At 35.1% G+C, this 23,438-nt stretch overlaps 1 protein-coding gene across 10 annotated transcripts in view; it reads left to right on the top strand.

The window, feature by feature from the left end:
• Positions 1–23,438, top strand: part of LOC105468436 (STAG2 cohesin complex component) — a 140,581-nt gene that overhangs the window by 80,145 nt on the left and 36,998 nt on the right. For all 10 annotated transcript variants that reach the window (XM_011718592.2, XM_011718600.3, XM_071089055.1 and 7 more), the window contains 14 exons: positions 766–842; positions 3,368–3,572; positions 5,491–5,642; positions 7,147–7,220; positions 8,340–8,463; positions 9,277–9,375; positions 9,475–9,554; positions 14,284–14,391; positions 15,707–15,818; positions 19,029–19,146; positions 19,569–19,672; positions 20,706–20,798; positions 21,261–21,350; positions 21,978–22,181. In XM_011718592.2, coding sequence (XP_011716894.1) covers positions 766–842; positions 3,368–3,572; positions 5,491–5,642; positions 7,147–7,220; positions 8,340–8,463; positions 9,277–9,375; positions 9,475–9,554; positions 14,284–14,391; positions 15,707–15,818; positions 19,029–19,146; positions 19,569–19,672; positions 20,706–20,798; positions 21,261–21,350; positions 21,978–22,181 — 1,640 coding nt within the window. The remainder of the gene's footprint in view (positions 1–765; positions 843–3,367; positions 3,573–5,490; positions 5,643–7,146; positions 7,221–8,339; positions 8,464–9,276; positions 9,376–9,474; positions 9,555–14,283; positions 14,392–15,706; positions 15,819–19,028; positions 19,147–19,568; positions 19,673–20,705; positions 20,799–21,260; positions 21,351–21,977; positions 22,182–23,438) is intronic.

The raw sequence follows: 23,438 nt of genomic DNA, 5'->3' as shown, positions 1-23,438 counted from the left end.
ATGTGCACCCTTTCTTTTTTCCTCTCCCATCCTCCTGTGTAAGATTCTAAAGGTCCTTATCAAATTGTTTCTCTTTGACATAGTTCTTGATTTTCTAGCGTATAACGTGTGATTTTTCTGGTGGGGGTGGAGTCAGAGCTATAGCATTTCTTTGGCATTTCCACACATCGGGGCATCGATTATGTACTACCTTTGACAGTTTACTTCTTTTTCTTTTTGGTATTCTTTAGTTTTAACTTTTAACTAGATTACAGGCATCTAGGTGGGCGGGAACTACAATTTACTACTTAACTCTTTTAGAGGATGTTAGGATATAGTTACCTTACACGAAATAGTGCTTAATAAAGAAGCTTGACTAAAGTGAACTCTAGCTTTTACTCTTTTCCTTGTCTTCAGCTTCATCCCCAAGGTTTTAAGTGTTATACTAGATGCTATCTCACTCTTGATAACATATGGTTTATGTTAAAGAGACAAAGCCAATATAAATATTACAGCATGAGTAAAGTAAGTCAGGTAGAAATGGCCAAAGTTAATTGTGTTAGGAAAAAAGATCTGTCAGAAGTGTGGGGCTGTTTTCTTGTGCATATTGAGAATAGATAGCATTTATTTATAGATTAGAGTATCATGGTGAAGATCATTAGATGATGGTGGAAGAAGTATGCCTTTTATTGTGTGACCATAGACTTCTTAGAGACTTACTTGGAAGTTTTCTTTATTTTTTTTTTATCACACCATATATTAACTTCTGACATTTGCAAATTTCAGGAGTTGTCACAGCAGAAATGTTTAGACATATGCAGAACTCTGAGATAATTCGAAAAATGACTGAAGAATTCGATGAGGTAACTTACTACCTTAAGTGTTTTGATAACTTATGAATGTTTATCTTGACTTATTTTTGAAAGTATTATTAAATTGTAAGCATTAGGCTGGGCATGGTGGCTCATGCCTGTAATCCCACACTTTCAGAGGCCGAGGCAGGCAGATCCCCTGAGGTCAGGAGTTCGAGACCAGCCTGACCAATATGGTGAAATCCTATCTGTACTAAAAATACAAAAAATTAGCCGGGTGTTGTGGCGTGCGCCTGTAGTCCCAGCTACTTGGGAGGCTGAGACAGGAGAATTGCTTGAACCTGGGAGGCGGAGGTTGCAGTGAGCCGAGATCACGCCACTGTACTCCAGCCTGGGCAACAGAGCGAGACTCCGTCAAAAAAAAGAAAAAAAAAATTGTGAGCATTAATGTTGTAAATAAGAGCTTTGGCATTAGATTTAATTAAATGATGCCTGTGCGACCTTTGGCAGGTTGTTGTCTTAGTATCAGTTTTTTGTTTTTTTTTTCTTTTTTTTTCTTTTTTTTTTCTTTTTTCCTGATACAGAGTCTCGCTCTGTTGCCCAGGCTGGAGTGCAGTGGCATGATCTCGACTCACTGTAACCTCCACCTCCCGGGTTCAAGCAATTTTCCTGCCACAGCCTTCCAAGTAGCTGGGATTACAGGCACCTGCCACCACTCCTGAATAATTTCTGTATTTTTAGTAGAGATGGGGGTTGAGTGGTGTGGGTTTACCATGTTGGCCACTCTGGTCGCAAACTCCTGACCTCAAGTGATCTGCCCACCTTGGCCTCCCAAAGTGCTGGGATTGCAGCAGGTAGGCGCCACTGCATCTGGCCAGTATCAGTTTCATTATCTGTAAAATGGGCCTAATAGTACTTTACTCATAAGGCTGTTACGAAGATTGAATTGAGTAATGTTTGAAAATTGCTTAACATTTTACAGTTCCCAGAACATAGCAAGAACTTAATAAATGGTAGTTATTATTGCCAAAAATGAAAATTTCAAGGAAGAATATAAGAACATATCCTGGAATGTTGTAAAAGGAAGATTTCAGCAATATTTAGGGAACTTGATAGCTAGGGCAAAGGAGTATATAGATATTTTTATTCTTTAAAAGCTCTTAAGAACAACAAAGATTACATATTAGTTTAGACTGAGTTGTCCCCCACTTACCTCCCTAGGGCTAGATTGAGTTGATTCTTTATTACAGTGAGCTCTTTGAAGTATCGTTACCAATAAATACATATATAGATTTACTATAAATTAAGCTTCTTCAAGGAAGGAATTTGGGCTTGTTTGGGTCACTGCTGTATTTCAGCGCCAGTAGCTTTACTCTTCCAAAATTTTTCACTGTGGATTTTCAAGTAGAAAACCTTGTCTGATTTGAGTTTTATTTGGTCTTTTTTTTTCTTGCTTACTCTGATGAAGGAGCTTTGAACTATTATTCTAAAAGATAGTTGAGTTAAAATACTTTTATGATCCCTATGTGCTATTAATCACTCCCCAAGTAGTTGAGAAGTAATTTTGAATAGTGGTATTTTTTACCCTTTTAATATTAAATGTTTTAGTGAGAACTTTCTCACTAAAAGGAAACAGCTATTTGAGATAATTGTCCTGAAATATGATTTGAAAATGTCAGCAAACCAAGTTACTAACAATTAAGATGCTGTATTTCAATATAGTCTCTAAATTAGCTAATCAGAAAATACCCAGAAAACTTTTTTGTGGAATATCAAGACCTTGTTCTCAGATGAGACTCAACTGCACTTACATGTGACATGACTTAAGATTTTTAAAAATGTTCTGTTAACAAAAATTAATTTTTAAAATTTACTAAACTATACTGATAAAATTACCTTACATCTCTAGGATGCTCTTGTCAGAGACCATTACTTTTAGATGTTCTATATGGTATTAGTCTCTGCTTTTATTTCTAAGTATTTTATTGTTTTTAATGATTTGTAGAGAATCTCAATTTACCCGGAGACTAGAGAATGCCCTCTTGTGCAAAGGAAAACAAGAGTAGCAGTCTTCCAAGGCAATACTAGCTACATTTCCATTTCTTTAAAAAATTATGATTGTTTATATCTGTTGACCGCGTGATGTATTTGAAGCTAATGTTTTGTTGATTTATACATCACATCATTTTATTAGATTGAGAATATGATTTCCATCATTTTGAATCTTTTTAAAAATATAATTTTGGTTTGGTTTGGGTTTGCTTTTGCTTTATATCTGTGCTTATCACAAGGATGTTTTGCTTTGATGAGGGAGGCTTTTAAAAATTTTAACCTGAGTAATTAGTATATATTTTCATTGATTAAAGTGAATTCAGAATATCTATTTTGATCTTAAAGAGCCAGAGTATTCAGAGGTACCCCTACCTTTATATATTGTTCTCTTGCCTACTTTGAGGATTTATTGGAGAAGAAAGGTGAGAGATACCTTTTCATGCTTTTGTCTAGGGTATTTCAAAAGCAAGTGGTATGTTGTCATGCATTCTAAATGAAATTGCTGTTTTAAATTTTTGTTTTAGGATAGTGGAGATTATCCACTTACTATGGCCGGTCCTCAGTGGAAGAAGTTCAAATCCAGTTTTTGTGAATTCATTGGTGTGTTAGTACGGCAATGTCAATATAGTATCATATATGATGAGTATATGATGGATACAGTCATTTCACTTCTTACAGGATTGTCTGACTCACAAGTCAGAGCATTTCGACATACAAGCACCCTGGCAGGTCAGTATTTAGAAATTTCGTCTTAGATTTGAGATGAAAAAGATTCTCATTGAAAGAGAAAGGAAATAACAGAGATACAAATTAATTAATTTTATTTATAAAGTGACCACTAAGAGGACAGTCCCCTCATCCCTCCTGCGAATTACGGGAAATGGGATGGTAATTTCAGTTTCGATTTTGTGAAGGTATACTATGACTAGTATATGGTGATTTTCTTGTATATTATGCATACTGTGCCACAACAGGGGAGAATTGGATGGTAGGTATGCATTGGATTATTGAAAAATACTATGCCACAAGAAGGGAAAATTGGATGATAGGTATGTAGTGGGTTTTTGAAAGATATGTTACCAGGGAAGATATTGACAGCAGATTTGGAGATATCATCACAGTCATTTTGGATATGTGATCCTGATGACCATATAGTTTGTCTTTGGTGTGCATTGCCTCTCCAGGTAGGATGGACCCTACTGGGTGATGCCTGTTCTTTCAGTCACACTGCAAAAAGTTGATTTCTCTTATGTTTCTGGGTAACTTTAGGCTGGGGCAAATTCTTTGTTCTTTAAAGTTTAATTAAATGAGGTATATTTTTATAACTCATAAAATCTATTAGTTTCTCTTTTGTGCTTAAGGTGAAATTGGTGATACACTGTTTTTGAATATGTTGTTTTTGAGTTTCAATAAATAAAGTAGGCACTGTTATGATAGTATTCTGAATCTTCTGAATCTTAATGATATTTTGATTTTTAACTAAAATATTTTATATTCTCTGTGGTTTGTTTTTCATTTAGAAGATTTTCTCAAATGATTAAATCTATGATTAAAGATATGCTTCTAAGTCCTTCATTATTAAAGAGAAAATGCAGTTTCCCATATGTTGTTTTTGTTTTTACGTTTGAAGTCAGAAAACATGAATATGATCTTGCTTTATGCACTTAAGGTAGCAATGTCAAGAACTTGATGGCTAAAGTAAATTAAAACAAAGATTATGGTGCAAGATGGGTACTTGTAGATCAGAGTGACAAACTGGATTGCTGGGAGCATGAAATTAACTTAGAGCAGAAAATTGGGGAATCTTTCTTTAAGAGAGCCAATAGCCACAAATTTAAGATGTAATTTTATTGTTGTTGTATCGTGCAATGCACTAAGTCTGAGAAGTAGTCTGGAGTAAGCTAAATAAAGCAAAAAGTGATCAGATCTTTCAGTTAATAAATTTTAAATCCCAGGCAATAAGAATCTTGTATCAGGAGTAAGAGTTTAGTAACAGAAGGTAGAGATCTGGAGGAAGCTTTATGAAAAAGCACTTTAATTAAGTGACATTTTGCCCTTTATACTTTTGACTTTCCATGGAGATCTGTTCACAATTTCATCAGTCATGTTATAGAGTAAAATGAAAGGAAAGCAAATACTGATAAAATTCCTCAACATTTTCATAAAATATAATTTGATGTAAAGCCATCAAGTTACTTTTAATTACTGAGATAGCTAAATAACTTCTGTGTGAACTAAAATTTACTTTAGAAGGTGAATTATGATCTATGAAAATGATTATTTTAGGGAACATATTATAGAATAATGGAATTTAAGGATGGTCTGGAGTCAGATTGCCTTGGTTTGAATCCTGATTTGACTGCTTATATGAACTGAGGCAAATTTTAAAATTTCCCTGAGCTTCAATTTTGCCATGAATGAAATGGGTATAATTCTTTTGAGAGGGCCATTGTGAGGATTAGGAGATAATTCCTGAAAAGTTGTTTTATTTTTTGTTATTTTATTGTTGTCATTTGTAGCAGCTGCATCTTTCTTTTGTTAGAAGCAGATTAGCTCATTTCTGCTTAATTTTTCTATTTGATATTAAATTGTAAATTTTTGTATCTGTTAGATTAATTTCACCATACTTTTACTCTTTTAAAAATAGCTATGAAGTTGATGACAGCTTTGGTGAATGTGGCACTAAATCTTAGCATTAATATGGATAATACACAAAGACAATATGAAGCAGAACGGAATAAAATGATTGGAAAACGAGCCAATGAGAGGCTAGAACTCCTTCTACAAAAGCGGAAAGAGGTAAACTTTTATATTGAATATTTAGGCTATTGTGTGACCAACTTGGTCACCATTAATTAGGATATAACTTTGCTAGTGGCTCAGATAATTGTTTTTGAAATATTTAAATGTAAATAACATTTCAAACTATTTGCCCAACAAAATTCTGATGAATATCCATGCCAGCAATACTGTTTTCTTATTTTCAGTCTGCGTGGACTACTATTAAGAGTAATTGGCTTTAAGTAAGGGGACTGGGGTTAGTCTGACAAGTTGTTTTAAGCTTTAGTATTATTCATCTCTATGGTGAAAAACCTTTTGTCAGGATGAAAAGAGGTTTCACAATTAAAATCACTTTGAAAAATAAAATCACTTTGAAAAATAACATAAGCTGTTTATTACTATCTAAATCAGTGTTTTTTATACAGTAGAAGGCATTTGTTTAACATTAATGAGTGACCACCAAATTCAACTTTGAATGAGGAAAATAATTTTTTCAGCCTTATGTGAAATAACAGTAAATGAAATCTTTTGATGCTGCAGCTGTAATTTAAATTCTTTCTTCATTGGTGATAAACTATTTAGCTATCTCATAATGGAGATGTTTGTTTTCATTTCAAATAGGCAAAGTCTGATTTTTCAAAAATATTAGTAATGCAGTTGAGTTCAATAGTTATCGTGGTAATCTATGAATTATTGACCTGATTCTGAATTTTTTTGGGGGGGAAATTAGTAGCTAATTTTAAATTGGTTATTTCCGAAATAGTTAATAACTTTAAAACATATCCAGACTCAAGAAAACTAAGAAAAATCCTGCTCATATTTCCCCCATGTCTAAATTCCTCATCTTTTTCATATAATTTGAAATATTGATACTTTTCCCCTTAATTTATGTATATGCTGTATAATAAGTGATATGTAGTAACAATAAACTACAGATTTCTTTACAGTGCCTTTTTTTTTTTTTTTTTTTTTTTGGAGGCAGAATCTCACTTTGTTGCCCAGGCTGGAGTGCAGTGGCACTATTTCGGCTCACTGCAACCTCCACCTCCCAGGTTCAAGCTCCTGCCTCAGCCTCCTCAGTAGCTAGGATTATAGGCTTGTGCCACCATGCCTGGCTAATTTTTGTATTTTTAGTAGAGTCAGGGTTTCGCCACATTGGCCAGGCTGGTCTCGAACTCCTGACCTCAAGTGATCCGTCTGTCTTGGCCTCCCCAAGTGCTGAGATTACAGGCATGAGCCACTGCATCTGGCCTTCTTTACAGTTCTTTAGTGGAAATTTATGAGCATTAGGAAAAAAATCTACTAGCTAAATATTAAAATCCCATTCAAGTGTTTCAGGTATTAAGGGACTTTACCTGATAATATAACTGTTAATTTTTCTATATGGTTACTGTTGTCTAGTAAAATTCAAAATTCACCAGAATACTGGGGAATTCTGCTTTTCTCGTGCTTATAACAACTTACAGGTGTTCATTTGGTTGTCTTCCTTTACAATTGAAAAGAAATGATGTGTTTTTTACAGCTTCAGGAAAATCAAGATGAAATAGAAAATATGATGAATGCAATATTTAAAGGAGTGTTTGTACATAGATACCGGTAAGTTGTGACAGTTTTTTCTCAAGTAGCACTATATAATTTCTACTCAGCAAGTTTGCATTTTTACTGGTGTAGGGCATCTAAATTAGTGGGAAGAATGTTACAGTAAAATCAATGTTAGACTCTACACTGTGCCACTCAGTCACTCTGGGCAAGTTATTTAACTCCTGTGAGTTTGGTGTTTCCCATCTGAAAAGTGGATAATGCTGTGCTTGACTTGTAGCCCGTAGAAGTTACTGCTATTTGGAGTCAGGCTACATAATACTTAATTGCCTTTGGATGCGCTATGTTAGTAGAACCTGCACATGCTGACTCTTGACTCTTTTCCCTTCCATTGAGTATCAGTGGGAAAAATTGGATAGGTTAAAGTGAGATGTTTTCTTCTGCTGTTTTGAATGAATAGAGGAAAGAAATAGTAATCTTATTAAATTTCTGCTGTAACCTATTCTTAAATTTTGGTAGTATTTTTATTCAGCTTCTTTCACATATCCTCAACTTGGCAGTTACTGAATCAGGTTAATGTTTGCTTTGTAATGTCTCCATGTCCATTCTTACCTTTTCACTTCTATTGTCACCGTTACCTTAGTCTGTTTCTTCATTCTATGCCTAGAGATTATTGCAGTTTTGCCAAAATATCCTTTTATTGTGTTATTCCTCTGCCTTCCATGACTCACCAGTACTTACAAGATAAATTTAAAATCATTTATTCTAACATTCAAATCCCAGTTGAACTTGGCCTCAGTGTAATGTGTAAATAATTCTTACCTGGAAATTATGCTCTAGCAGACAAGTGTGCCTGCTGTCTTCTGAACACACCATGCCCAGCAGGTGTGAGCAAAGACTGGGATACGTTTGGTATAAAAGGTGTGGGGATGGGATTTTGTTTGTAGTTTTATATAATTTTAAGTATTTATGTGTTGATAATTATGCTTTGCCATCTAGACTGTAAGCTTTTGGCATTCAGGCCCATGCTTCATTTATATATTTTTAATCTCTAGTAATACTTAAGATAGTATCATATTCATAGTAGATCTGAAGTACTTGGCATCTCTTGAATAAACCATAAGTTTTGTGGTATATTGGCACTAATTATGCATCGCTTTTCCTTCCTCCATTCAGTGATGCGATAGCTGAAATTCGAGCTATATGCATTGAAGAGATTGGCATTTGGATGAAGATGTATAGTGATGCCTTTCTTAATGACAGTTATTTAAAATATGTTGGTTGGACTATGCATGATAAGGTAAGATGTGCCCTTCAGACTGCTTCTTTCTACACATCGGCGTGGCTGCCTGCAGCTCTCATTCATGAGTTATCTGCCTGTATGTATACCTGGTGACAAATTTCTGTAAGCCTCCCCTTTATTGTTTTCTATCTTCTCTGTAAAAACTTATTTTCTGTCACATAAAGTCTGCTAGATATTTTTGAATCCTGGCCACTGATTTAACCATTAATGGTGAATCAGTTTTTTGCTGAAATATTAGAATCATGAAGGTGGTAGGAGTGAGACATTTCTTAGGGCACAAAGAAGAACCATTACTCTGTTGTTATCTGAGAGCTATATACTTAAAAAAAAATTCTTCATTTTTGATCTTCTCTTTTGACAAACCTGTATCTTAGCCAGATTATACCTTACAGCTTGGTTTCTGACCTTTTTAATATGTTTTCATTAAACTACCATTCTCTTAGGCTGCCTCTTCACTTGCCTTGAAGAAGTTAATTGTATATAATTCTTTCCAAACATTACTTTCCATAGTGGAAAATATACTGTGACACATGATTCTATTGTTTTTCACAATAGTTTTGTTCTGAACAAATTTTCAAAAATTATCCTTTGAACTTCAGAAACAGTAATCCCATAGGTATTTAGTTGTAAATGTATGTACTGATTACTATTTTTGCATTATCAAAGATGATAGTTTCTGAAGGAATGCTATGGTATGAAATATTTAAAATTTTAAAGTAGAAAATATTGTATACATCTTGAATATTGAAGTTGAGAATACATAGAGTTTTAATTCATTGTCTCCTTTTTTTTTTTTTTTTTTTTTTTTAGCAAGGTGAAGTAAGACTCAAATGTCTTACTGCTCTACAAGGGCTTTATTATAACAAAGAGCTTAATTCCAAACTGGAACTTTTTACCAGTCGGTTCAAGGTTAGTATTACTTAAGAATTTACAAATAACTTGTCATTTGCAAACACTTTCCTCTTGCTTTCTTTTTAAAAATATTTTAATTTTTTTCTTTGTCCTTAGGATAGAATTGTGTCTATGACCCTTGACAAAGAATATGATGTTGCAGTACAAGCAATAAAATTACTCACTCTTGTTTTACAGTAAGTATGTATTTGTTGCATATTTGCACTAATGTTCAGATATCTAAATAATACATTAGAGTATTTGGTTCAAACTCATCTAGATCTAAATTTTAGTAATGGAGTTTTACAGCTAGAAGTTGAATTTCTTCATGTATAGCTGAGAAAACACAGGAAGAAGGAACCGTAGAATATGGAAATTCTGACCGAGCTAGGAATTCATGTGTTCCCATTCTCTTGGCCTATGTATTTCCTATTTTTCTGTTTTCTGATGCTCTTGAAATAAGTTAAGCACATCAGTGTATTAAAAAACATGCTTATTATATTTTGTTACACTTTTAGGGTATGAGCATTTATAAGAATGTCTCTGTTATACTTCTCATAGCACTTTTAAACAATCTGAATTTAAGACCTATTCTATGTTAATATCTGATAGTGATGTTATGTTATTCATATTTTTCCTTTTTAAAAAATGATAGTAAAATATAGATTATGTAAAATTCACCATTTTAACCATTTTAAAGTATAGTTTACTGGCATTACCTATATTTACATTGTTGTACAACTGCCACCACTATCCATCTTCAGAACTTTTTCATCACTTTTATTCTGGAGCTCTGTATCCACTAAACACTGAATCTCCATTGTCCCCTTCCCCCATATCCTGGTAACCATTGTTTTATTTTCTGTCTCTATGAACTTGCCTATTCTAGATATTTCGTGTAAGTGGAATCATACAATATTTGTTCTTTGCAGCTGGCTTATTTCACTTGGCATAATTTCTTCAAGTTTCATACCTTATTATAGCATGTACTCCTGTTTATAGCTGAATATTTCACTGTATGTATATTCCACATTTTATTTATCCATTTTTGCATTGATGGAGATTTGGACTGTTCTTTTGGTTATTGTCAGTAATGCTGCTATGAACATAGATGTGCAAGTATCTGTTTGAGTCTCTGCTTTCAGTTGTTTCATGTATACCCAGAAGTGGAATGCTGGATCATATGGTAATTCTGTTAAATTTTTTTTTTGAGGAACCGCCGTAATGCTTTCCACAAAGCTTGGACTATTTTACATTCCCAACAGCAATGTACAAGATTTCCAGTTTCTTTTCTTTCTTTTTTTTCTAAGATGGATGGAGTCTCGCTCTGTTGCCCAGGTTGGAGTGCAGTGGCATGATCTCGGCTCACCACAACCTCCACCTCCTGGGTTCAAGCGATTCCCCTGCCTCAGCTTCCCAAGTAGCTGGGATTACAGGTGCTTGCCACCACGCCTGGCTATTTTTTGTTTTTTTAGTAGAGACGAAGTTTCACCATGTTGGCCAGGCTGGTCTCGAACTCCTGACCTCAGGTGATCCACCCGCCTCGGCCTCCCAAAGTGCTGGGATTACAGGCGTGATGCACCCGGCCAAGATTTCCAATTTCTGTACGTCCTCACCAACACTTGTTTTCTGCATTTCAGGATAAATATTTATCAGGTGATGTCTCTATACCAAGCACTTGGGTAGTATGTTGAGAGAGTTAAAAATCAGAGTCTTCTCAGAGTCTTCTCATTTCAAAATAATACAATTTTTTATAAAAATATCTAGAAATAAGAAATCTACCAGGTATATGCAAAGAAACATTAATAAAATGCAACTAAGGGACATAAAAGAAACCTTGAATTTGGAAAGCTCACCTAGAAAAACTCAGTATTTAAAGGCTTTGTAGTCTTCCTATTCTGTATATTTACCACAATGTAAATAGTAAAGGCAAAGGATTTTTTTTTTTTTTGGCCATAGCAAGCAAATTGTGACATTTCATATGGAAAATTTATCATGTAAGAGTTGCCAGAAGAGTATGATACAAACTAATGAGTGAGGACTAGCCCAATATAATTTTAAGTCATGTATTATAAAATCATAGTAATTTAAAATTTTTGGTCCTGGTGCATGAATAGACAAAAAAGATCAATGAAGCAGAATAAAAATAGAGATAAACACATATGCATCAATAAAATGACCATGTAAGGCTTTTGTGAGCATGACACAAAAGCTAGATATAAAAAGATCAATGAATTAACTATATAAAAACCTAAAAATGTCTGTATGGCATAAAATACCAACTCAGAAAACTCAGATTGGGCAAGATATTTTTGCATCAAAGGAGTTAATTTCTGCAAATCAATTAAAGAAATCTGTAATAATAGGAAAACAGTCAAATATTATGGATCAGATCATTGATAGAAAAGTACGAATTTAAACATGAGAAGATGTTGGGCCACCCTTATAAACATATATATTAAAGTGAGACTTTTAAATCTGTTTGCTTAGCAAAGATAGAAAGTGTTTGGTAATTACACTATATTGTTGAGGCTATGCCATAACAGGCCCTTTTACATTGTTGATGGGAGTATAAATTGGTCTAAGCTCCTTGGAGAAAAACTTGACAGTATCTGTCAGAATTTCAAATGCTCATGTTCTCTAACAAAGCATTGTTTGTAATAGCAGAATTTTGAAAACAACCAAGGGTGCATATCAATAGAGGAAGAATTGGCTGGGCGCGGTGGCTTACGCCTGTAATCCCAGCACTTTGGGAGGCCGAGGCGGGCGGATCACGAGGTCAGGAGATCAAGACCATCCTGGCTAACACCGTGAAACCCTGTCTCTACTAAAAAATACAAAACAAATTAGCTGGGCATGGTGGCGGGTGCCTGTAGTCCCAGCTACTCGGGAGGCTGAGGCAGGAGAATGGCGTGAACCCGGGAGGCAGAGCGTGCAGTGAGCCAAGACTGAGGCACTGCACTCCAACCTGGGCGACAGAGCGAGACTCCGTCTCAAAAAAAAAAAAAAAGATAGAGGAAGAATTAAATTAGTATGTAAGATAATAGCAAATATAAGCACTTTATATGGATAATTTCATTTAATACCATAGCTCAGTGAGATGGTAGTGGTTATTCCCATTTCTGTGAATCGGACAACATTGCAGTAGTTAAAAAGAAGGTAGTTCTACAGATATTGACAATTCAGGGAATTCACTTACCTTGGAATTTCTTGAGCAGTCTGTTAACTGTTGCATTCTTTCTTTAATTTTTAATTATATTTTAAAATCATAAATGTTATATACACATGTTGTATATAAAATTTTTGAAAGAATTCTGAAATAAAGTAGTAGTATGCTACATATATTTCTATAGCTTCTTTCCCACCATCCTCCATAGTACACTAGAAGCATCTTATTTCTGATATTTTTATCAAAGATAATAGACATAGCCATTCATGTTGATTTTCAGCCATCTATATACCTAATAATTTAAATGTCTTAGTAACGTTCCTTTTCAAAAAGTTAAAATGAGTGAACTTCTGTAGAATTACAATACTTTAACTTGTTTGATTCAGTGTTTTTTTGTTTTGTTTTTTAGAGACAGGGTCTTGCTCTGTCACCCAGGCTGGAGTGCAGTGGTGTGATCACGGCTCACACTCCAGCCTCGCCCTCCCAGGCTCAATCCATCTTCCCACCTCAGCCTCCTAAGTAGCTGGGACTATAGCTACTGTAGTCCCACCATGTCTGGCTAATTTTTTTTTCTTTCCGTTTGTTTGTAGAGATGAGGTCTCATGTTGCCCAGGCTGTCTCAAACACCTGGCTGGGCTCAAGTGATCCACCCACTTCAGCCTCCCAAAGTGCTGGGATTACAGGTGTGAGCCACTACACCCAGCCTGATTCAGGGTTATTTTGTTAAAAACACAAAAGTTATTTTTCCAAGAACAATCTGATATTATATAAAGAGCAATTGAAATCAATGTGCTTTTGAAACTTGAATTTTAACAATTTAGTATCTTTTTCTCTCAAAAAGAAGTAATACTTCTTAGATATCAGACTTCTGGAAGCTTTCAGCACAACAGAAAACCAAAAAGAGGATCTGTGTGCTTCAACTATCCAGTCTTCTTAGGCTTTTTTCCTCTGGCAGTGGTCCTATAATTTGAATTTATATATAATAGTAAAAACCTAGATTATATATTACAGTAGACTAGAAGCATATTGGGATAGAAAGACCTCCCAGGGGCCAGGAATCTAAATGAAGTTGCAAGGGAAGAATTCACAGTGTTTACTCTGGGGTACTGTGGTTAATGGACCTTAATAATGATTATGATTATCGAAAATATTTTGTTAGGCTTATTTTGTTCTTTAAGGATAAGAAAAAGAAAATGAACATTACATTTTAGTAAGATTTTTTTTCCCCCAGTGATTGCAATTAAAGATCTTTGGCACTTAGATTTTAGTTATTTGGGAAAACCACTTGCATTGCCTTATATGGTGTTCAGTACATGGTGGATGAAGCATTCTTGATTGATGTGATATAAATCAGACATTAGTATATTTTGATGTAATGTTGTGACTTAATATTACTATGAAATATAAGCAAAGTATTATATTATCTGCGATTTTTAACTCTAAGCTTTTAGCTTGCTGCCTCTTTACTTTCTATATCAGTTTTCATTATTTTGTCTTCTTCTTCTGTTAGCATCCATGTGACATAATTCTCTTAAACGTTTGTTTACCTTCTGCATTCACTTTTAATTTTACCTGCCATTTATCTTTGATAGATTTTGGTAGATGGTGATTAAATAAGCTTGATTTGTTTTTTTTTCCTTTAACACGAATTTGTGAAACTTTACAACTTTTTAAAAGTATAAACATAAATTTTGGTACTGTTAATATGCTTAGAATTATGATGTTACTAAAAGCACCTGTTATTGCTTATTTCTTAGGAGTAGTGAAGAAGTTCTTACTGCAGAAGATTGTGAAAATGTCTATCACCTGGTTTATTCAGCTCACCGGCCAGTAGCAGTAGCAGCTGGAGAATTTCTCTTCAAAAAGTAAATCTATATTTCTGTTACTCATTTTCTGAGGCATACTTTCATAACAGTAATTTGTTATGTTACACTTGACATTAAGATTTTATATATATATATAACTTATTTTAAAAATTACTACAGATCATATCGAAGCTTTCACATTTTACTTTTTCCTTTACAAGTTTAGATTTCTCCTAAGTTCTTTTAAGTTAGATCTTTAAAGGGAAATGTACCCACGTCTTTCAGTGAACATGGTTAGAAAGATACCTAACTATATTATAATATTAAGGCTGACCTTCCTAATTGTTTACCCTTCTAATACCTGCTTCAGCTTCTAAATATTGCTTATGCTATATTTAGTCTTTTTTTTTTTGGAGACAGAGCCTCTCTCTGTTGTCCAGGCTGGAGTGTGCAGTGGTGCGATCTCAGCTCACTGTAACCAACCTCTGCCTCCCAGGTTCTTCAAGCGCTTTTCGTGCCTCAGCCTCCCGAGTAGCTGGGACTACAGGCTATATTTAGTCTTCAAACTTATTTTTCCTTTGCTTTAGAAAATATTAAAAGGTTCTTCAAGTACTTAATAAAGTTCGACATAAGAATCCCAAGAATTCTACAGTCTGTTTACTTTATGATCCTATTTAACTGAGATTAGGTAGTATGAGTAGAAGTGTGAATATCTGATCACAGAAAACACTCAAAGATTGTTATATAATGGCTTTCAAAGAGACCATTTTGAGCCATATAGATTAAACTTTTCTTGTTGCTATGATTTTATTAAAATGCCTGTTGGGGGTGCAGCAATTATTAGAAAGAGTAGGTGGCATAAAACATTTACACTACAGTTTTCTATTCATTGCTGTTTAGTGTTAATTCTCTTGTTGATTATGAGGAAAAATGCCCATGCTATCCATAGTAAAAGGACAGTAAGTTGGGGTAATTTTGCAAGAAGGATGGAAGGAAAGTATGTGTTTTGTTTTCAAGATGAATGTGTATCATAGATTTTTTAGCATAAATGGTGTAGCTTTGTCAATGTATTACTTTTATGAAAGGCAACAGTTATATAAAATACAGTAAAGTTTTTAAAAACAAATAATTTGTAACGGTACAATTAACTTGAGAAATTAGTTTAAAAGGACTTAGAATTACCATCAAACGTGAAATGAAAAAGGTTTATAGCAATTATTTGCGTGGTGTGCCATAATGTTGGATGATATCGTACTTATCCAGTTCTCCTTTACTCCTTTGTTAGATCCTTAGATACGAAATCCACTTAATTTTTTTTTGATTAGGAATTTTTTGTTGTTGTTGTCATAAAATAAATATTTTACTTTTTTCACAGGCTCTTCAGTCGTAGAGATCCAGAGGAGGATGGAATGATGAAAAGAAGAGGAAGACAAGGTCCAAATGCCAACCTTGTTAAGACGTTGGTTTTTTTCTTTCTAGAAAGTGAGGTTAGTTGATAGTATTTATTTTATACTTAGGTTCAAAAAATTTTGGAAAAGGGGTTAGAATGAGGCACATTAAGAAAATATATATTCCTTGTAGCACAGTAAATTGTGAATAGAATGGAGATCTACCCACTCCCCAAATTTCTTTAAAAATATGCTTTCTACTTTTTTTGTTTTTGTTTTTGTTTTTTTTTTTTTTGAGATGGAGTCTCGCTCTGTCACCCAGGCTGGAATACAGTGGCACCATCTCGGCTCACTGCAGCCTCTGCCTCCCAGGTTCAAGCATTTCTGCCTCAGCCTTCCGAGTAGCTGGCCTTCCAGGTGTGTGCCACCATGCCCAGCTAATTTTTTGTTGACTAGGCTGATCTTGAACTCCTGACCTAAAGTGATCCGCCTGCCTTGGCCTCCCAGTGTTGGGATTACAGGCGTGAGCCACTGTGCCCAGCCACTTTCTACTTTTAGTAAGATGTTCAAACAGTTGGATTTATGTATAGTGCTGAGAATATTAATTTTAGAGTTCAAAATCCTATTTGTCAGTTGGATTACTCTGCTTACTATTTGTGTGATCTTGGTTTAGCTACTTACTCTTTCTAAGCCTCAGTTTCTTAGTAAAAAGATGAGTAATAAATTCTTAGTTAACACTGAAATAAGTTGTATAAAACTTAACACAGATCTAGAACATTGTAAGATTTCAAATGTTGGTAACTGCCATTGCAATTGTAGATGTGGACTTAAACTAGTCTCCCTAAAGTTGGAAACCTACAATGTTAGCCAGATTTTGAGAGGGCTCAAAATTTATTTTGGTGTTCATATTACATATTATTTGATTAGTGATCGGGCCTTTTAATTTTCTAGTTATTTCTATATATGGATATATAATTGGTTTTTTATTCTTTAGGATTTTCTACGTTATACCATCAGGTCATTTATAAAGAAAGATAATTTTCCTTTTCCTTTCCAGCATTTTTTTTTTCATTTTTTTTTCTTGCCTTACTGAATTGGCTAAGACCTTCAGTAGAATGTTGAATAGGGCCAGGTGCGGTGGCTCACGCCTGTATTCTCACCACTTTAGGAGGCTGAAGCGGGTGGATCGCTTGAGGCCAGGAGTTTGAGACCAGCCTGGCCAACATGGCAAAACCTCTTCTCTACTAAAAATACAAAAATTAGCCAGGCGTGGTGGTACATGCCTGTAATCCCAGCTACTTGGAAGGCTGAGGCACAGGAATCGCTTGAACCAGGGAGGCAGAGGTTGCAGTGAGTCAAGATCGTGCTACTGCACTCCAGCTTGGGTGACAGCAAGACTCTGTCTCAAGTAGACATCTTTGGATTGTTCCTGATCTTATGGGAACAGTGTCCAATATTGCAGCATTAATTACCTTGTTAGCTATAGGTGTTTTGTAGCTATTTATAATCAGATTGAGAATATTTCCTTTTATCCTTTCTTTGCTGAAAGTTTCTAACATGAATGGAAATTGAATTCTGTAAGATGCTTCTGCATTCCTTGAGGTGATTGTTTTATTTTTATCCTTTACTATGTTAATGTGTTGAGTTATGTTGAATGACTTTTTAAATGTTGGATCAACCTACTTGTTCATGATGTTATTCTTTTTATATATTGTTGGATTCCGTTTGCAAATATTTTATTTTATTTATTTTTTTAAGAGACTGTCTTGCTCTGTCCCTCAGCCTGAAGTGCAGTGGCATAATCATAGCTCATTGCAGCCTTGAACTTCTGGGCTTAATTGATCCTCTTGCCTCAGCCTCCCTAGTAGCTCCGACTACAACTGTGTGCCACCACACCCAGCTAGTTTATTTTAGAATCTTGTAGACAATGGGGGTGTCTCGTGTCCCAGGCTAGTCTTCAACTCTTGGGCCCAAGCAGTCCTCCCTCCTTGGCCTCCCAAAGTGCTGGGATTACAGGCATAAGCCACAGCACGTGGCCCGGTTTGCCAGTTTTTGAGGATATTCCATGTTCATAAAGCATTTAGATTTAGATTTTTTTATTATTTGTAATTGCTTTGACAGATTTTTTTTTTTGTATAATTATTATGATTTGCACGTCCCCTCCTCCCCCCGCCAAAGGAGTTGGGAAACAGTAGGGTTTTTTTTTTTTTGTTTGTTTGTTTTTTTTTGATACAAAGTCTCACTCTGCTGCCCAGGCTGGAGTGCAGTGGTGTGATCTCGGCTCACTGCTAATCTCCACCTCCCACATTCAAGCGATTCTCCCCCCTCAGCCTCCATATAGTTGGAATTACAGGCACGTGTCACCACACCTGGTTAATTTTTGTATTTTTAGTAAAGACAGGGTTTTGCCGTGTTGGCCAGGCTGGTCTTGAACTCCTGACCTCAGGTTTTCCACCTGCCTTGGCCTCCCAGAGTGCTGGGATTACAGGTGTGAGCCACCATGCCCAGCTTTTAAGCTGGGCCTTTTAAGGGTCTTTTAAGCTTCACATAATGAAGAGAATTATTTGCTTATATATTGAATTGACAAACATACATTTTGTGTTTTAATTAACCATTATCATTCCCATTCAGGTAAAGTAAATTCATAGCATACCTAAGAATTGAGAGTAGCTAACTGATATAATATTAGGTCCAAATAAGCAATATGTATATAATTTCTTTATAAAATACTTTTCAGGGCAGGTGCGGTGGCTCACACCTGTAATCCCAGCACTTTGGGAGGCTGAGGTGGGCGGATCACCTGAGGTCAGGAGTTTGAGACCAGCCTGGCCAACGTGGTGAAACCTCATCTCTACTAAAAAATACATAAATTAGCCGGGCGTGGTGGTGCATGCCTGTAGTCCCAGCTACTTGGGAGGCTGAGGCAGGAGAATCACTTGAACCTGGGAGGTGGAGGTTGCAGTGAGCCAAGATCGAACCACTTCCCAACAGCCTGGGCGAGAGTGAGACTCTGTGTCTGCCCCACCAAATACATATAATTTATTATAAATATATAAAAATATTAAAAAATGTATATTTTTCATATTAATGTTTTAATGATAATTGTTAATGTGTAATGATGCTACCTAACATGTCTTTCTTACAGCAAGCAGACTAAGGCAGTTTCTTCTCTGTCCTTTCATCTATTTGACCTCAAAAAATAGACAGCTGTTTGAGAGTTTGTAGATGGTATCAATAAAGTTTCCATTCTTTTGAGTTAAGGCTAGTGTGCTTATTGTCTAAGACCACATTGCTCTTTTTAAATTTTAGTTACATGAGCATGCAGCATACCTTGTGGATAGCATGTGGGACTGTGCTACTGAGCTGCTGAAAGACTGGGAATGTATGAATAGCTTGTTGCTGGAAGAGCCACTTAGTGGAGAGGAAGGTAAGGATGTTTAATTATGGTATTTTTGTTTAGACAGTTTTGTAAGTAGATTTTTACTCATTCCATTTGTTTATCCTTTTAGTCAAGACAATTTGATAGAAAGTCTTACTTTGTGCATAGTTTTGTTTTCATGTAAATATTATGCTATGTAAAAAGATGTAATTGCTGTCAGCATTCTTTATTTTTTTTTTATCTGGGTTATTTTCTTTACCCAAATGTATGAATCTGTGGTGGATAGTTTTGGGATGCTGAGGGTTTTAGGAAGGTTGTCTTTTCTGTGATACAGTAATGGGATTTTCTTTAGTACCTTAGGGCAGGTTCTGTTTACAGGCAGAAGAAACTGTTATGTAATAATTACAAGTGGCATATAGGGAGAAGAAATAGGCTCTTTTTGACTTTTTGACTTTTTTTTTGTTTTTTAGCACTAACAGATAGGCAAGAGAGTGCTCTGATTGAAATAATGCTTTGTACCATTAGACAAGCGGCTGAATGTCATCCTCCCGTGGGAAGAGGGACAGGAAAAAGGGTATGACAATCAATGTCTTTTCAATATTCTAAACTCCATTTCTCCTTTTTCAGAATCTTTTAAAAATTCCATTTTAGCCATGAAACAAAATTTTTTAAAATTTTGTTTTATTTTTCAGACAACCTTTGCTTATAAATGTCTTAGAGGTAAATTTTAAAGCATTAGCAATTTGAGAAATTTGAGTTCTCTATAAGATACTTTTTTAGTTAACTGCAGGAGATATGATTGACAGTCCCTGCCTTCATGACTGAATGTAGTGTACACCATTTGGAATGGTGCAGTTCTATTTATGGAGTTGCTTTCTTTTTCTTCTAAAATAAAATCAGAAATAAAAATCGAGATAATTTTTTATTAAAATAAGGAAATTTCTATTTCCTGGGATCATATTTTAGTGCATTTTTGTAAAGTTTATGTGAATTTGCATTTTATACCAACAATTCCACAGGCTTTCAAACTTTTGACTGTAAAGCATAAAAATTCTTTTTTATATTGTGACGTATTACACATGAATATATTTGTGTTTGTGCATAACTGAAACAAAATTTTATCAAAGACAAGGTGATGTTTTCTATATTTTCTATTTCTGTGTTTAAAAATTTCTGTTTCTTTTTGCTAATTGCTGATAGCAATTTAGTGTTTTGAATTTGTTACTTATGTGTCGTGTTCCACAGCCTAGAGTAAGCAGAAATGCTGGTCAATCCCAATATTTTATATATAAGCTCCTAAACTATATTTCCTATTTTTAACCGATTCTCCAACCATCTGAAGGTAGAGTTGATGAGTCTTATTGGATATTGATTTTCCCTCTAGGACTATGTAAAATTTTTTTTGTTACTTCAGGTAGCTTTATGTTTTTATAATGTGTAGTTTTCTCTTTCGTGTCACTTTTAGGGTTAATGTTTTATGGTGAAATTTTTGTGTCCATCTCTTGAAGTTTACTTTTAGTTAATCATTTTGTATGTTTTAACTAAAACTTGAACACTTAACAGTGCTAATGGGCTTAATAAATATAGAAGTCTTTCTGTTACTTTAGGTGCTTACAGCAAAGGAGAAGAAGACACAGTTGGATGACAGGACAAAAATCACTGAGCTTTTTGCCGTGGCCCTTCCTCAGTTATTAGCAAAAGTAAGTTTGTGTTGATATCATAGTGTTATTAAGAAATCACAATTTTTTTTTTTCTAAATGCCTCACAGAATATTATAATGCTTATTGCGAGATATATATATATATATATATATATATATTTATTTATTTATTTTTTGAGACGGAGTCTTGCCCTGTTGCCCAGGCTGGAGTGCAGTGGCGCGATGTGGGCTCACTGCAAGCTCCGCCTCCTGGGCTGACGCCATTCTCCTGCCTCAACCTCCCCAGTAGCTAGGACTACAGGCATCCGCCACCACGCCCGGCTAATTTTTCTTTTTGGTATTTTTAGTAGAGGCGGGGTTTCACTGTGTTAGTCAGGGTGGTCTCGATCTCCTGACCTCATGAGCCGCCCGCCTCGGCCTCCCAACGTGCTAGAATTACAGGCATGAGCCGCCGCGCCCGGCCTTATAGTGATATTTTTAACATGATCTTTGTATTTCACAGTACTCTGTAGATGCAGAAAAGGTGACTAACTTGTTGCAGCTGCCTCAGTACTTTGATTTGGAAATATATACCACTGGACGATTAGAAAAGGTAAGATTATTTTGTGTAAAAAAAACCTTTAAGAAAAATTTTTTAGTTCATTTCATCATAGTGTTTGTTTATATTTCTTAAAATGTGTTTTTGGGACGTATTTTAAGAAAGGAAACCTATAGCTTAGGTCTTCTGTACTTTAGATTAGTTTGACTTACAGAATGGTGGTAATGATGCTTCCCTTTGCTTCATGCCCACAGCTGTACCTTCATTCTTAGCTATTATGTGACTGTGTCACTGATCATTTATGGAGACTAGGGGTGGATAACTAGATAATAACAATTAGATGAGATTGGGCTCATTCAGGGTGGTATGGCCATAGACAATAGTAACAATTATAAGACAAAATCAACTAATATTTATTGAACACTTTTGCTGTGTTCTATGAATATATGTTAGTATTCTCACCACAGCCCTATGAGGTAGGTAATATCTCCCTTAAAGTTGAGGAATAAGTATGGATGGATCAGTGTATTTATTTATCATGATTAGAAAAGCACCTTAAAATGTACGCTCTGTGTCATAGAGTTACTGTATTTGACAGTTTTTTCTATGGTGGTGTGGTGATGTAGTCACCTTATACCTATCACATATGCCTTAGTTTTGATGAAAAATATTATTTTGCAGCATTTGGATGCCTTATTGCGACAGATCCGGAATATTGTAGAGAAGCACACAGATACAGATGTTTTGGAAGCATGTTCTAAAACTTACCATGCACTCTGTAATGAAGAGTTCACAATCTTCAACAGGGTAGATATTTCAAGAAGTCAACTGATAGATGAATTGGCAGATAAATTTAACCGGCTTCTTGAAGATTTTCTGCAAGAGGTATATATTATAACTATTACAAGTATTTTGTCAGTTGAGCACCTCTACTCCAGTAAGCCAATTAGTCACCCAAGTGTTAGTCTTGGTGATAGTCCCTAGCAGTATTTTGAAAAGATGTTCAGCCTTTTCATTCTATGACTCACCAGGCTGCTACTCCACCAAAATAAGAAAGTGTTAAGAATCTGTGACTCAGAGAAGGTGAAAGCAAAACTAACATCTTTTTTGTTTTGAGAAATGGTCTGGACAGTTACCTGGTTAAACCAGGGCTGTTAAGGAATAGGGTGTTAATGGAACAGAAAAGGAGAGCTGGATTTAGACTAGATAGCCTAAAAAAGTGGAGTATTTCTAAGTGTTTTGGCAGTGTAGGTTAGGGAAGGACATTATGGTTTTTTTTTTTTTTTTTTTTTTTTTTTGAGACGGAGTCTTGCTCTGTTGCCCAGGCCGCAGCACAGTGGTGCGATCTCAGCTCACTGTAGCCTCTGCTTCCCAGATTCAAGAGATTTTCCTGCCTCAGTCTTCCGAGCAGCTGGGACTATAGGCATGTGCCACCGTACCAGGCTAATTTTTGTATTTTTAGTAGAGATGGAGTTTCACCACGTTGGCCAGCCTGGTCTCGAATTTCTGACCTCAGGTGATCCACTCGCCTTGGCCTCGCTAAGTGCTGGGATTACAGGCATGAACCACCACACCCGATCTGGGTTTTGATATTATAAAACTTTTTCAGTTTCCTGTGTTATTCTCTTGTATTTCCAAAGAGGCTTAGTGCATAGCACTTAAATACACTTGTATTTTTGTTGTGATTGTTATTTTTTCTGGAAATATTTACATTAAATTTTCTTGAATAAAATAAAAATTCATAATTGTCAAATTAATGCTGTTAGCCTTTTCCACATCACTTTTATCATTAATGTTGTAAAATCATATGGACTTTGTAATTTCTAGTTTTCTTGTTTTATTAATTACTCATTTAACTTTTATTTGGTGTATATCGTTATTCTGGGCTTATTAAGTTTTACTAATTGGAGGTTTGTGCAAATATTTTGATGTACAATTATTACATTCTTAGTTAAAAATTGTAATAGCTCTACTCTTGGCTGAATATGATTTTGATTAGGACAAATTCATTTAAAATCAAGCAATGGTTTGTTAATTAAATTTAATTACTTTGTAGAAGAGTTATAGTTTAAAAACAAGTGCTTTTTTGAGAGAACTAGAGTTCAACACAGTAGATTTAGTAGTGTGTAAACAATTTTATGT

The sequence above is a fragment of the Macaca nemestrina genome, chromosome X (genome assembly GCF_043159975.1).
Source record: "Macaca nemestrina isolate mMacNem1 chromosome X, mMacNem.hap1, whole genome shotgun sequence".
Taxonomy (NCBI): Eukaryota; Metazoa; Chordata; class Mammalia; order Primates; family Cercopithecidae; genus Macaca; species Macaca nemestrina.
Note: the sequence above shows the minus strand (reverse complement) of the source record. Positions and strands in the feature narration are given on the sequence as shown.